General features: G+C 40.5%; 2 protein-coding genes across 4 annotated transcripts in view; both read left to right on the top strand.

Annotated features, from left to right (window-relative positions):
* The window catches only part of celsr1a (cadherin EGF LAG seven-pass G-type receptor 1a), a 112387-nt gene extending 110596 nt beyond the window's left edge, over nucleotides 1-1791 (top strand). For 2 of the 3 annotated variants that reach the window (XM_078281951.1, XM_078281949.1), the window contains exon 36: nucleotides 218-1791. In XM_078281951.1, the coding sequence (XP_078138077.1) occupies nucleotides 218-245 (28 nt within the window). In that variant the 3' untranslated portion in view covers nucleotides 246-1791. Of the gene's footprint in view, nucleotides 1-184 lie in introns of all 3 variants that reach the window. The other variant, XM_078281950.1, reaches the window with a different exon arrangement.
* Nucleotides 1792-12111: 10320 nt separating this feature from the next.
* gramd4a (GRAM domain containing 4a) overlaps nucleotides 12112-14219 on the top strand; it is a 48541-nt gene continuing 46433 nt past the window's right edge. Inside the window, exon 1 of the mRNA XM_078282253.1 lies at nucleotides 12112-12223. Coding sequence (XP_078138379.1) covers nucleotides 12195-12223 — 29 coding nt within the window. The 5' untranslated portion in view covers nucleotides 12112-12194. The remainder of the gene's footprint in view (nucleotides 12224-14219) is intronic.

Genomic DNA, 14219 nt, shown 5'->3' with positions numbered 1-14219 from the left:
CTGCTTAAATGCCGCATGACGACCTCCTGCCTCCCTACACTTACCTAACCTTGCATGTTCTCCTCCCCTTCTCTTACCTTCTCCCTCCTTGCATCCCTCTCTCTATCCATCTCTCCCTCCCTCCCTACCTCCCTGCATCCCTCCTTCTCTCCTCTTTCCCTCCCTCCCCCTTTCCCGCTAACAGTGGCAGTAATGAGACTTCGATCTGACCTGTTAGGAAAACCCAGACCAGCCTGCCCTTGTGAGAGGAGGAGGGACGAAACCTGCTGGAGGAGGACAGACGAGAGGAGGAGAATGAAACAAAAGAAGATAGAAGATGATGGAGGAGAAGTGAAGATTGGCTGATTTAGGAGAGAGGGATGCCTCAGAGGAAAAGAGAGAGGGTCCACATGTTCCCAAGGCCTCATCTATCCATCCATCCCTCCTCTCTCGGTCCCTCTCTCTGGAGAGCAGTATTAACTGCAGACCTAAAGACTGCCTGAGTAAAGAAAATGAACAGTTAAAGAAAGGATGTGAGAAATAATAAAGGGAATGCTATGTTGGACTATACAAAGAGAGGATGCAATGGAGTCTCCTGTGCCAAAACCACTAAAGGAAAAGGGGGGTGGAGAATTAGGAGAAAAAGAAAAACTTCATCCCTCCAGAATGCACTGTGAGCCCCAGAATGAGCAATGTCTTCCTCTGTGGTGGTTATGAGGGGTCTGTCCCTAGGTACAGATCTGGGGTCAGTATCTCAGTTTCCCCATTAATGGGTAAAGTTAGGAAACGGGCAGAAAAGCTGAACTCAAGTCAGTTTCTGCCTCACGGACACAGACACAGATGTGTAACCACTGTGCGCAGGCTCAAATACATGCTGGTACAGTCCCATTTGTAGTCCAAATGGATTAAAAGGACTACAAGGCCCTCAAAGCAATGGGAGGTCCTACAACAGGGAGTTCCACATTGGAAGCCTTAACCCAGACATAAAGCTGTATGTGTGTTCATCCTAAATAACACAACCTGTTCTCACTGACTTACCCTGCCTTTGGACTGTAAGTGGTGCACTATAAGGGGAGTTGTAATTTGGGACACACCCCACTCGTCAATCCTGGACCCCTCGGACTGCGCTATCACACACCAAGTGCTCTTCTCTTATCGAAAACTCAGAGAGATGCGTTCACAGCCTCTCACCGCAGTGCATTTAGAGTGTAATTAATGTGTAGATATTCCTAAAGGTGAAGAAATTATCTATTTTGTATTTCAGCTGTTGCGAGGATAGAGAGAGAACTGTTTCTAAACTGAAAATCGATTGCCTGTGTTGAGTTGGGAAAGCTTTCCGATGGTAAAAACCATATCGTATGCTGGTTTAGTTGACTGAGAACAATATTAGTCTGAGAGCAAACGCGTGCCTTCGTCCCGTGTGCCTGGAATGAGGCCGTATGCATGCACACACACACACACACACACACACACACCCTCATACTGTATTAGCCTATAGTGGGCTTACAAGTGACACAACACACCCTCTGGCGGCCATATTGGAGGTCCTCGGCTCTTGGGCAACAATGGCTGAGAACAGTTGACTGTTTCTAAACAGCTATCTCAACAGAATTCAAGACATGGTTAATTTCTGTGCTAGATTTGAGTGGGAACTGATCATTTCACCACTGATAAATCCGATTGGTTTTGTGTTTAGATAATGTCTGCTTGCTAGCTAGCAAATCATAGAATCTGGTCAGCTAATTATCACTGTCTTGCTGTAAACACATGTATTGCTAACAGGCTAACATATCTAGTAGAAGCTAGTTAGTGGCTAGTAGTTGCTTGTTAACATTAACATTAGTTGTTTTGCTAAATTAGCCTGCTGGCTAATTAGCTAGCTAGAGTAGAGACAGCTGAAGACAACACAGTTTTCTCATAGTAACCAAAATTTGACAAACAAATCAACTAACACAGCAATCCTTTTCAGATAGCTCTGTTTTTCTAGCCTGGTTGTTACATATTTAGCCATTATTTGCGCACAGCCAGTTCTCCAATGGACCTCCATGATGGACTCAGCTGCAGTTGCTAGGAGATTTATGATGCATCACATTATACACACACACTGACACATGCACACACACACACATATCACACTATACAGACATGCTGAATGTGTGAAACACACATGCACACACAAACACACACATACTGGTTGACTGTCAATGTGTGTGTGAGACCTAGAATGTCCCAAGTGCATGTACACAGTCTCTGTTATGGGCCTAAATGAACAGTAATTATGTGGAATGGGAAGGAATTCCCCCTCTGTTGAAAACTGTGTCTGTTCAAGCACTATGAACCCTAAGCCTTCTTTTCCAGTGTCCTTTCTGCCTGATTGTCCAATGCAACACACTCCTGGTTACCAAAGTCATGAAATATGCATTCGAGGGTTGTGGTCAGTTCACTTTCAGCTCACACAGTTCAAAATGTAATCGACATAATAATGATAAAGCCTTCATGCTTATTAATTAATGGAGTGGATATTCAGAGTTTTATCCCATATCTACCATTTGAAGACATTGACACCTACTCTTCTTCTTCTGCTTACAAAATAGTTGTGGTTTTGAGGGTTAAAATCATATTGAAATATTTACTGATACATCTCATATGGCATTTTGTTTCTCCAAAATTGACAGAGTAATTTGGAATGAACCCTTCAATGTAAAAAAACAAACTTTTACTCAATTGTGTGAGATAAAAGTGAATTGATGCCAACTCTAATGCATATTGCACCTGTATAGGGCAACTTAATGTAAAGTTTACCACTCACCGAATGCCTGTGTACCATACCTACACCCCATACTGTAGCCAGTGTTTTGCCCTCACGTAATCAATGCTGTTGATAAATGTCCTTGTTTTTGTATGATCCAAGACACTGGAAATGTTTTGTAACATAATGTATATTTATTTTTTATGGTTTTAAGACACTGGAAAAAAAAAGATGATTGTGACTGTAAAATTAAAGATGACACATTGAATTTTTAACCGTCTCGTCCAGCGTATTACTCGTCTGATTCTAGTCTGTGTGAAAAGGAGTATTGCTACTAAAAATGCTAACTGTACTCAACAAAATGTAGGTAACATCAACCTTTCTGGACCCAACAAGCAACAAGTCACTCAGTACTTTGCAATTCCATTACAAAGTCCTGATACAGTTGCAATAGCCCACACACCCAGGAACCAAGGTCTATTTAAGTAAGTCTAGTAAGATACAGTCTAAATGTATCATGTTTTTAGTGTTTTTGTTTAGTGTTTTGGTGTTTTTGTCATTTAAATGCAGAATATCCCATTGCACACACTTTACATTAACATAGACTTATGATTCTTCCTCTTATTCAGTTTTCATGATTTTGTTTTCAAATATCCCCTGGATCAGGACACAAATAATGTTCTTCGTGATATTTTGCAAATACATGAAGGTTAGTTAAAAGGATATGTATTGAATGAATTTGAAAAACAAAGTCCTCACAGGCAGAACAGTTACAATATTGCACTCTGATTGGCTGACAACGCCAACTCAAATGAGGTAAACCTGCTGAGCGGAGGCTTTCCAGTTCAACTGCTGCAAACTGGCCTGATTGGACGGATTTCAGTAATTCTTTAGTGAGGGAGCGAATCAGGACCAAGTCAAGCTATGATGAGTTTTAATGGAGTTTGTCTGGAACCTGTAAAAAGGATGGATTTTTGATAATGCAGTAACTTCAAATTTAACACAATCAAACTTTAACAACGCCTTCATTAAACATTTATGATCATGCACATATATAAATAGAGGAAAATGTGAAATCCTGCATAATAGTACTGTGGATAAAAAAAGAAGGTTGGGAGGGAGAGAGAAATAGAGAGAAGGCTGGAATGAATCAAACAAACACTGACAATGAATTCAAACAGTGGTGAACACTGAAGGGCCAGAGCTGTATATGCCATGGAGATATTGTCCATACAAGGCAATGTATGGGGAGGGGAGAGTGCAGAGCGCTCTCAGTATTGTGTCAATCTGTCTTGTGCCCAGCGATGCCGAGAAACCTGCAAGTCTCTCGCTGCCTGTCTCAATGTGAAGCGGATTAGACCTGTAAGTGAATGTAATATGGATGTGTGTGTATGTGAGAGAAAGTGTTACAGATTGTGTGCTCCTCTACTGTGGGGTCCAAACTGAGACTTAGGCAGCCTGTATGTAAGTGTTTTAATCCCTGCAGTACACTGGTGGTGGCTGCATGTCTCAATGTGTTGCTTTACTTTGATCCAGACTTCTGCTGGGCACACACACACACACACACACAGTCTGTCTGCCTGTCTCTAAGTCACATCACACCCCGAAGTTGACCCCTCTTCCACCCTTATTATTTCTATCACAGTCAATTGAGAGAAGGAGTGAACTTGTTTTCTGGCAAAATTATGAACTTTTCATCTCTCTCTCCAATGGATATGAGGATGACAGTCATCAGCAGCTAATGTTGAGAGTTCCAAAAAAGTAATGGGTAATACACCTATTACCTTTGAATGGAAGTAATATGTTTTGTTACAGTAGCACTTTCTGTGGTGGGTCATTCCATATAGAAAATTCCCTCACCTTGCCAGCAAGTCATCAATTACTTTACGAATGTACAGGCATATGACTAAAATATTTCTCTCTTTATACCTTTAGTCAATGTAATACGTTTTTCCACAATGGGATGCCTTCGAACCCAACAAATTTCTATGATTTGTGTTTTTTAATTACATCATACGATTGGTTAGCAGCTTGGCATCCAAAATATTATCCGCTATTTCAGTGATTCTCAAAGTGGGGACTGGGGACCAACTGGGGTCCTTGAAGGGGTTCCAGGGGTCTCTGTCAAAATGAGGAATTCTTTAATTTCACAACAATTGAATAATTCACTAGGAATTATCCCAATTAGAAAATTTACAGGAATGACTAATCTATTCATAGGTTTCACTCTCATCATTATACAATTCAATACTAAATCAGCAACAGCAAAAATCTCATCAAATCAGGGTCCTTGGTGTAATGTGTGTTTATTTGGAGATTTGTAACATGACAAAAAATTGAGAACCCCTGCTGCGGTTGAAATGCAAATCTCTCACTAACTTAATATTGCTTTAAAAACTTGTCATATACAACCTAAGTCTGTTTAAAGTAATGTGTCACTTACTTACTCCTTAAATTAATATAATTACTGCAATGTCAATTTACATAATGACTTACCCCTAAGACTGAAAAGGCCTATACAGTGTGCAGTAAACTTTTGCCTCCCTCACATTATTTTCATTTTTTTCCGCAGCATAACTCACCGTAAGACCCGGCACTTTCTCTGCCTCTCAGTCTGGCATTCCGAGGTAAGCCGACTGTACGCAGCCCCTCACTTTAATGTTTGTCTCCAGGAATTTGTCTTCAGCCGTATGTACCAGATTAGGTGAGATGCACTTAGGCGGCGGTGGATCAAAGAGCTGGGGTTGGGGAAAAAAAAAAAAAGAGGCTGCCGAGGTGGGCTGAGACCATGAAAGCCCTCCTTTGCATGGACTGAAGGAGATGTAAGTGAATTATTTCACCACAAGGCATGAACCTGAGCATCAAGACGCTTACAGTATTAGAGGATAAGAAGTAATCGCATTCCTCTCTGCTCTCTCTGTGTTTTAGTAGAGATAAGGTGGACAAACTGAGGTCGTTGATGTAATATTGGGGGTTGGGGGGTTATTATTTATGATGGGGAGGCGGATGGCATTTCTGCCAAGTCCATCACACACACACACACATACACATACACACACACACACACACACACACACACACACACACACACACACATTTACAGACTGTAGCCACTGGGTATGGCCAGGTAAATTATTGTGAGCGGGCAGAGTGAAAGGTTAGATGGGAGATTCAGGTTTCAGAGGCCTATTGGCCTGTCGGTTGTCATGGCAACAGTAGCCCCTCCTTTCTCCAGGTGACATAAGCTGCAAAGATAAAGTCAGGAATGGGAACAGAGGTAGCATGTCAGTATAGGGCTGGTGCTGGTTTTGGCTGTCACACTCATGACAGAGTAAAAAAACGTTTTTACAAAAACAAAAACAAAAAAGATTTTTACTGCTGTGTGGTTAAGTGTAATGCAATATGGCTGTTATATACACTTTAATCTGAAGTATGGAAGTATGCATGGGACGCCACAGGTAGCATTATATAGCCAAGGGGGACAAGAAGACTTAAAACATGCAGTAAAATTGATCTAATATAGCTCAACTCCATTTCCTGTCCATATCTGTATTCCTTCTGTTTCTCAGCACCAATCAGCCTAATGTTAAAAAAAAATAAAATAAATGAAGTTTTATTAATGTTGATACAGACAGAATCTAAACCAGTTGGAGTATTTGGTATGAAATAATCAGATTTTCGTCGATACAAAATCCTCCATGTCCTCCAGCTCCACTGAATCTATGATGAGATTAGAAATAAGTTCAAATCCTTATTAAAAAGATCATAGTTTGTCATTCTTTTCTTCATAAAAACTGTTCATTTTTAGACCATGGCTTAACCTATTTTTAGGCTTTTAGGGCTCAAGGAATACCATGACTTCCTTTCCTCATCTCGTTACCCCAGGACAAAGAGCCGCTACACAGATGCCTTTACTAACAAAGAGGCAGCTATTTTTAACTTGCTTAGACAGTTTTAAACTCTCTTGCTTTGAGAGAATGTACTGCAACATCCTCGTTAAATGCACTTCAATCTGAAACAACCATAAAAAGTTTTATTATGAAACAAACATTTCCAGATTTTTTCTAATAAAATTCTGCTACATGAAATTCAGTCAATCTTTCCAAGACACAGATTATTCTAGCCTCAAAAACACAACTATGCTGATTTAACTTTAATAGTAACTTAAAGTACTTTCCCTCCATATCAGTGATAATTGTGCCACAGCAGGTGTCATTTTTATCAGGCGGTGGACATTTCAATTTGGAACGAAGCCCTCGACTTGAAACTTGAGGAGCTGGGTAGGCGACAGTAACGCTCTCTAGCCTCAGTGTTTTATGGACTTCCATCAGGCTGACCCTCTGCCCTCGCCTTTATCTCTGTACCATCTCAGCCAGGCAGACTAAATAATTCAGACTCCTGAGAGCCACAGTTGGCATTCTGGTGGGACGGTGGTGCAGAACAGGACCAGGGAGGAGAGGGGAAGTTGACTGATCCAATTGTGCCCTCTACTGGTGGAGAAACAAAGTGAATGCACAGTCACATGTAGGCTACCAGTGTGTGTGTGTGTGTGTGTGCCAACGTCTAATGAGGAATCTGCAAAGAGTATCTAAATTGACAGCAATAAGAATTAGTCAATTTTTAACAGCTCAACTAATTTATAAAAAACGCATTTGAATGGATAGAAAGGACACTTCCTAGTGTATCATGGTAATTTCCTTTGGTCACCTAACATGGCTTCCATAGACTTTTGATAATGACATCATAGAGATAAATCTGTTTCATTTTCATCTTATCTATGGTTGTCATGTACATCAGTATTGTTTCATCTGTGGACAGAACATGAGGCTCAGAAAGTTAGAATGTTCATCACCACTGCCACTGGAATGTTCATCCAAAGGACGCCGTTGCCATGGTAACACACCAGCTTTCTGACTCTCATGCACCGAGTCAAACACTGATTTCCATGACAACATTATCAAACATTCTACGGCAGCCATTGCAGTGAACAAATGCCAAATGACCATTCAAGAGTGTAGATTTGAATGGGAATGTCTGTTCTATCATTCACATTCTATGTTTATACACTAATTAAATTAAATTCAGAAAAAAATCATGTTTACACTGACACTAACACCGCTTCTTAAATAATTTCTGAGTCTTTCCCCGTCTTTCCCAAATGTGTGTTTACATCAGTATCCTCTCTGCTCATCCATCCTTCCCTTCCTCCCAACTGTTCTATAATTAACTCTGAATGCTCTGCCAGTTGCATAAGACAAGCGTGGTTGTGCAACCCTCTAGAAAATGCTGGTTTGGGATTAAGAGGTTTATTATGGGGTTTCTAAACAAGCACAGAGGGAGGATTTGGGGAATCTCAACAGCACTCCATCTGACAGGAGACATCTGCAGAGAATCACAGGCCAGAAAAAACATTTTGGTGTGTCAAGTATGTGTGTGTGTGTGTGTGTGTGCCTGGGGCATGTGTGTGTTCAGCGTGACTAAGGGGAATCCCATCTAAAAGCCTCACTGTCGCCTCCACCATCTCTGATGACTCCCAACCCCCTGGACCGTATCGCACACGAGGTTTAGGATTTACGGATCAAGATTTGCATTGTCATTTGTCATTTCCAATGATACAGCATCTGCAGCTTAAAATAGCCTGTGAGAGATAGATGCCTAAAAGGGAGAGAGAGACAAGCAGACAGACAGACAGACAGACAGACAGATCCATTTCAGGTATGACCCAGCATGGAAAAACAGGCATATTGTGAGAGATAGGTTTTTGGTTTTTCATTGACGGTTGATCTTTGCATTCAGAGTTTTAAAATTGGTACATCATAGGGGTTAATAAGTAATTCAATATTGATTCCATATTGATCAAAATTTTCTGATGTAAAATGGGTCTCCTGTTAAGTTAAATGAGCTTGGATTCATGCTGTTGGGTCACATATAATGCATTAACAGCAGGTACAGATTTGTTTACATTCACAGTAGTCTGGTTATTGTGAATAATCCGATATATAGCTAAAACAGAATGATCAGATAGTTTAATTAAAGCATTGACATAGTTCAAAGCAATGTGATTTCGTCCAATAACCTGGCTTCACATGGATTTATTTTGTTGTTGTTGTTTGTGAGTTTACTCAGACAAGGATGTGACAATCCAGTCATTTGTCATTTCTCTTGCTGCTGGATAAACGTCAGTTTTCTCTGCGGCCTTTTTGACACGTGCACATATTTAAAAAAACAGAATGAAATCAGATGGCCAAATAAATCAAAAGATTCCAAATCTCTCTACAAAAGTCAATAGAGTTGCAGACTCTCTAAAAGTCTACTCCATGTCTGTAAAGGTCCATATGAAAGCTGTCACAGACCTGCTGGTTTCTGACAAGAGGCAGGAACCAAGTCTGCGGAAGTCCAGAGATTTGGATTGAACCATTAGTATCACTCTCACAGTAGGTAAGTATACAGAGCCTTCCCTAGTGCAGGTTGTTTGGGATTTGGGTCTTGGATCCCATCTCTTGTCTCCTCTTCCTACCTTTCACTCCAACTACAGCTTCACTTATTCCCTGTTCCATCATAACAGTTGGATATTCTACCATTTTCTCTTCCTCTCTCTGTCACTTTGTCTCTCTCAGTCTCTCGGACATTTGCCTATAGACAAATGTGCATGAAAGGTACAAATGCACTTGAACACACACATGCACACACACACCCTCTCTCTCTCTCTCTCCCTCTCTCTGCAGGACTCAGATTCAGTCGCCCATATGTCTTCAGGAACAGCTAAAGGACACACAAACCTGGATGGATTTCTCTTCCGCAGAGCCTGCACCGAAGGAGACGGTAAAACACACAACTATGTCTCTTTCCTTCTGTATTTCAGCTTTTAGATACAGAATAACATAGATTAATATGGGTTTCTTATAGGGCATTCAAATATATTTGCAACCAACATGTTCCAGCGCTAGTGAAGGCAGCATTGCAACATGGCAGCTGTAGGACAATCAGGCCAAAGCTCTACTGAGGACAAGTCTCATTGTTAGTCTGACAGCAGATGTAGAAAGTCCTTGTGATTACATCCCCGTAATCTATAGTCTCATCTCATGGGTCAAGAGTCACTTTACTCCAGTTTCTCTCTCTCTCTCTCTCTCTCTCTCTCTCTCTCTCTCCCTTTCCTTTATCTCTCTCCGGTTCTCTACCCCCTCTTCTTTTTCTCTCTGATCCACCACTCCTTCACAGTGCCTTGTGTCCAAAGTTCAGCGACAAGAGGATCGTCAAAGGAATCTGTCGACTCAGGACCACTTCATCATTGAAAACACAATCACTGAAACAGAGGGATAACTTGGAGACCATCAGTTAAGACTCCTAACTTTGGGTCTTCATTCATTCTGATACCTGCGGAAGAAAGAGGGGATCTCACAGAACAAACATGCAAAGGTTAGTGCTTCAAAAACTATTATATTACTCATTTATTTTGTCCTGTAAATTATTTTTAGGATTTGTGGAAAGTACTTTATTGGCAGGGATAATGTCAACAGCTACTTATCATTTGAGTTAATTTTCAGACCGATTTCAGTTGGGTTTCCTGGCTCAGTCACCCAGGAAACCCACCTATTTAATCATAATCTAAGATTTATTGATCTCCAAAGAGAAATTCTCTTTCTGCTTGCCCCTTCTACAGAGAGGTCAGAGGTCAGGGCCTCCGAAGCAGGTAAGTGATGATGTGTCTTGCTTAAGAACACTTCAGCAGGGTGGATGCTTGCAGACACAGGGGGCTTAAACCCCGGTCCTCAAACTAATTTTGGACCTCGAACCACAGTATAAAAGAGGGTGAAAAGAGAGACCTGTAGCTACCATGGGGAGGGGGTGAGGAGATGTGAACAGCAGAACCCCACCTAAACTCATTTTACCCACCTTTTTATTTGCAGAATAGAGTTTATCCACCTTTTTAGGCTGACATAAGTCTTTATTAGGTCAGTTCATATCATAGGAAGTAGTAAAAAATGATGGAAGTTATCTGAGGGTCTTTTAGGGAACATAATGATGAATAAATTATTTTCTGAAAATACAGTTCCTCTAATATAAAATAACTATCAAAATCTAGAAGAATTTTAGAAGGATACTATACAAATATCACAGCAAAACTATAAGTCCCTATTATAGGAATATTATAAGAATATTATAGTGATAACAATCAACATAAAAAATACCATGAAGAACAATAACGTCACTATAAACTCTCTACTGAGTACCACTGATACATTATAGAGTAAATCCCTTTAGGAATATTATAGCGATGCCATAGGAGATAAAACACACCACAAAGTACAAACTAGAGTACCACAGACAGACTATTTGAATATTATATTGATGTCATAGAGGATAAAAACACCATAAAGTATGATAAGGTCACTATAAACTCCCTACTGAGTGCCACAGACACAGTATACAAATATCATAAGTAGTATTACAGTAAGTAGTAGTATTAAAGTAATATCATAGGGGATAAAAACAAATACCATAAAGCACCATTAGGCTACTATAAACTACTGAAAACCACAGACACACTATAGGAATATTATAAGAATATAGTGATACCAGAGGGGGTGAATACGATAAACTCACTATGGAGTCCCACAGACACACTGTACATTCCTATAGGAATATTATAGGACAATTATAGGGATACCATAGATAGGATAAATCTAACATAAAATTACACTTTTATTATCCCTGTGGGGAAATTGTAACAGCAGCAGCAATAATAATATGACCAAATAAATAAATATTTAAAAAAATAATATATCAAATGGGGGTATTTAAACATAAATGTAACTGAAAAGTATGAAAAACAATATCATAGGAGATTTAAAAAGATCACTATAAACTCACTAATCAGCACCACAGACATAAGTGCCTATGCGGATATTATAGGAATAGTAACTATTGTTATTTTTCGCCTGGGTTTGTCCACAATCCTGGGTATTTACCTTAATGAGGTCATTATTTACCCATCCTTTTTTATTATTTACCACTACATGATTGTGTCTACCACGGGGCGGTGGTAAGGAGGTGTTTCCGTTCACGTCCCGTGTCTGAAGCGTCACTGACGGCCCCTTTAAGAAAGCAGCAACTGACACTGACGAAATTTCCTCGGCCCTGCTGCTCGTCTGTCTGTTTCTGTGAAATCAACAAGAGGGGAGACGAAGGTGGAGGCTAGTATCAGCGAGCCGTGGACGACACTACTGGTCAGGGCAGCTCTCTCCGGGGAAGGAGGGGGGCTAACTGGCATTTTGTATTTTTTCGCCTGACCACTCAACACAGCAGGAGACGGTATTTAATCGGTCTACAAAAACAGGGGGATGTTGTTGTGATGGATGGACGAAGTGAGCAGCTTTCGGCGTGAGAGACTCGCGTTTTTGGATATCCTGAGCAGCAGGTGTAGCCTACTGAAGGATAAAGCAGAATAAAGGCAATCTCAGTGTTCATGAAACTTTGCTACGATTTACGTGCTGGGTAAGGAAACTTGCTTTATTAAAAACGTGTTGTGAATGTGTTTAAAAATCGAGGTTATGTGTTTGTTTTTTTCTGTCGTCTCTCTCACTGTCTCTTCAGGGTCATTCCAAATGCGGATTATTTAGGAAATCTTGTCACTGGGTTTTTAATGTTTACAGTGTTGTGTTTTATAACGGTATTACAGATGAAATGATTGCTGACCTTGTGAGGCTTTATTAAAACAGATAACTCGAGGCCTAACTTCAAACTCCAGCGTTTGTCATTCCGTCGCAGCCTCAGAAATGAATAGAGTCTAAACAGACTGACATTTTATCAGTTAACACGATGTAGCCTACAAGCTTTTGGGGATGAAGTCGTTGTGAACGTCGAAGTCTCAACGCTCGCCATTGATTACAGGCTGTCAATCACAGTTTAGAAAACATAGTCCCGGTCCTCTGTTCTGATTGGCTGAGACGCATTCGAAGCCGTGCCAAAATACCCCATAAAGACACACTTTTGACCGCAGAACAGTTAATTTTAAAATAGCAATGCGCTAACCGAAATTCACCACTCACGCGCTGATACTCACGTGTCGCCTAGCAACCACATTGTTTAGCTGGTGCTCAAGAGCTGCAGTATAATGCATGGTGGAAGAATAACATTTAATAGTTATTGATTATTAATAAAACATTTAGGCTATTTAACATCGGCGAATTTTCTTTTAATAATACAATGGTGTGTTACTGTCATTTTAGAAAACCAACAAGCCACTAACATTGCTGCTTTTCTAAAATCACTGTGTCTCATTAAGTTACCATGACCTGTTTTATGGCCTTTTATTTTTGTTTAACCACTTTAATGTATTCTATAGAGTAAAGCACACTCCACCACTAGAAGTATGATGACGGGTGATTAGTGGGCTAGCTTAAAGCTAGCACATCCATCCTGTTCCCACCATTTCATTATTAGTATGGTTTCCAAAATTCTCGACAAGGAGTCTAACTACTAGACTCTGTTCCATCTTTAAAACATTCAAATACTCTAGAAGATGTGCAGGTGTATTCAATATTAGTCTAACCTTCTTTTTTCCCCATAGAAATGAATGGTGGAGAGTGACTTTAGTAACATCTGATTGTCAAATTGTAGGCCTAAACTCTTTTAAAAAGATGAAAATGAAAGCTAAAGTTAGGGCACACATTTTTTTTTGCCAGGAAATAGAGTTTTCTAGTTGACTTGTTACAGTATGATGAGCTGAGTTGACAAGGTGAATAGAAGAAAAGGGGCAGTTATTAAGTTTCTGTCCTATAGGTTACGGTGGCATCTGACAGCATGCTTTGTTTCATTACGGACAGTAATTATTCAGGCTGGCTGTAGCCTAATGGCTTTAATAATGGGGTTTCTTGACCATCTGTCTCTTCATTAAGAATGTAGCAAAGTGAATTTAATAATGAAAAAGGAGAATATGCACAGCTGAAGATGAGATATTTAAAGATGGTCATCTCTTTCTCCTCTCTCTCTCTCTCGCTCTCCCTCCCTCCCTTAGTTTCCTATAAAAGCTGTAGGAGTTGTGAATAGATCCACAGGTGGTTGTGGGTGTGGTGTGAGCTGATCTCCTCCTATAGATTCTGCTGAAACTATAAGCACTGCATGGATGATGTTGATAAGATGGCCTTACATTGTGTTATACAGTGCGTTCTGATGGCAGAGCAGCTGTAAAGGAAACTAGGTTTTCATCAACCACCAGAGCTGAAACACTGTGACATTTCCGTGGAACAAGGTGTTGCTGTCAACTTTCTATTACTCTCAAACAAAACCTGACTGCCTAATGTCCCAGAAATGTCACTTACCCAGAAAGTGGCCTACTTGTGTGTGCGCTCTAGCTGCATACTTGCGGCTGTTTGAGTGTTTCCTGGACACACATAGACACACACACACACACACACAGACACACTCAGACTGATATCTCTCTCTCATCCCCTCCCCCTCCCCCCCATTGCCCCCCCTATCGTGCATATAG

Source organism: Centroberyx gerrardi, chromosome 24, assembly GCF_048128805.1.
Source record: "Centroberyx gerrardi isolate f3 chromosome 24, fCenGer3.hap1.cur.20231027, whole genome shotgun sequence".
Classification (NCBI taxonomy): domain Eukaryota; kingdom Metazoa; phylum Chordata; class Actinopteri; order Beryciformes; family Berycidae; genus Centroberyx; species Centroberyx gerrardi.
The sequence above is the reverse complement of the archived record's forward strand: the minus strand, read 5'-3'. Positions and strand labels throughout refer to the sequence as shown.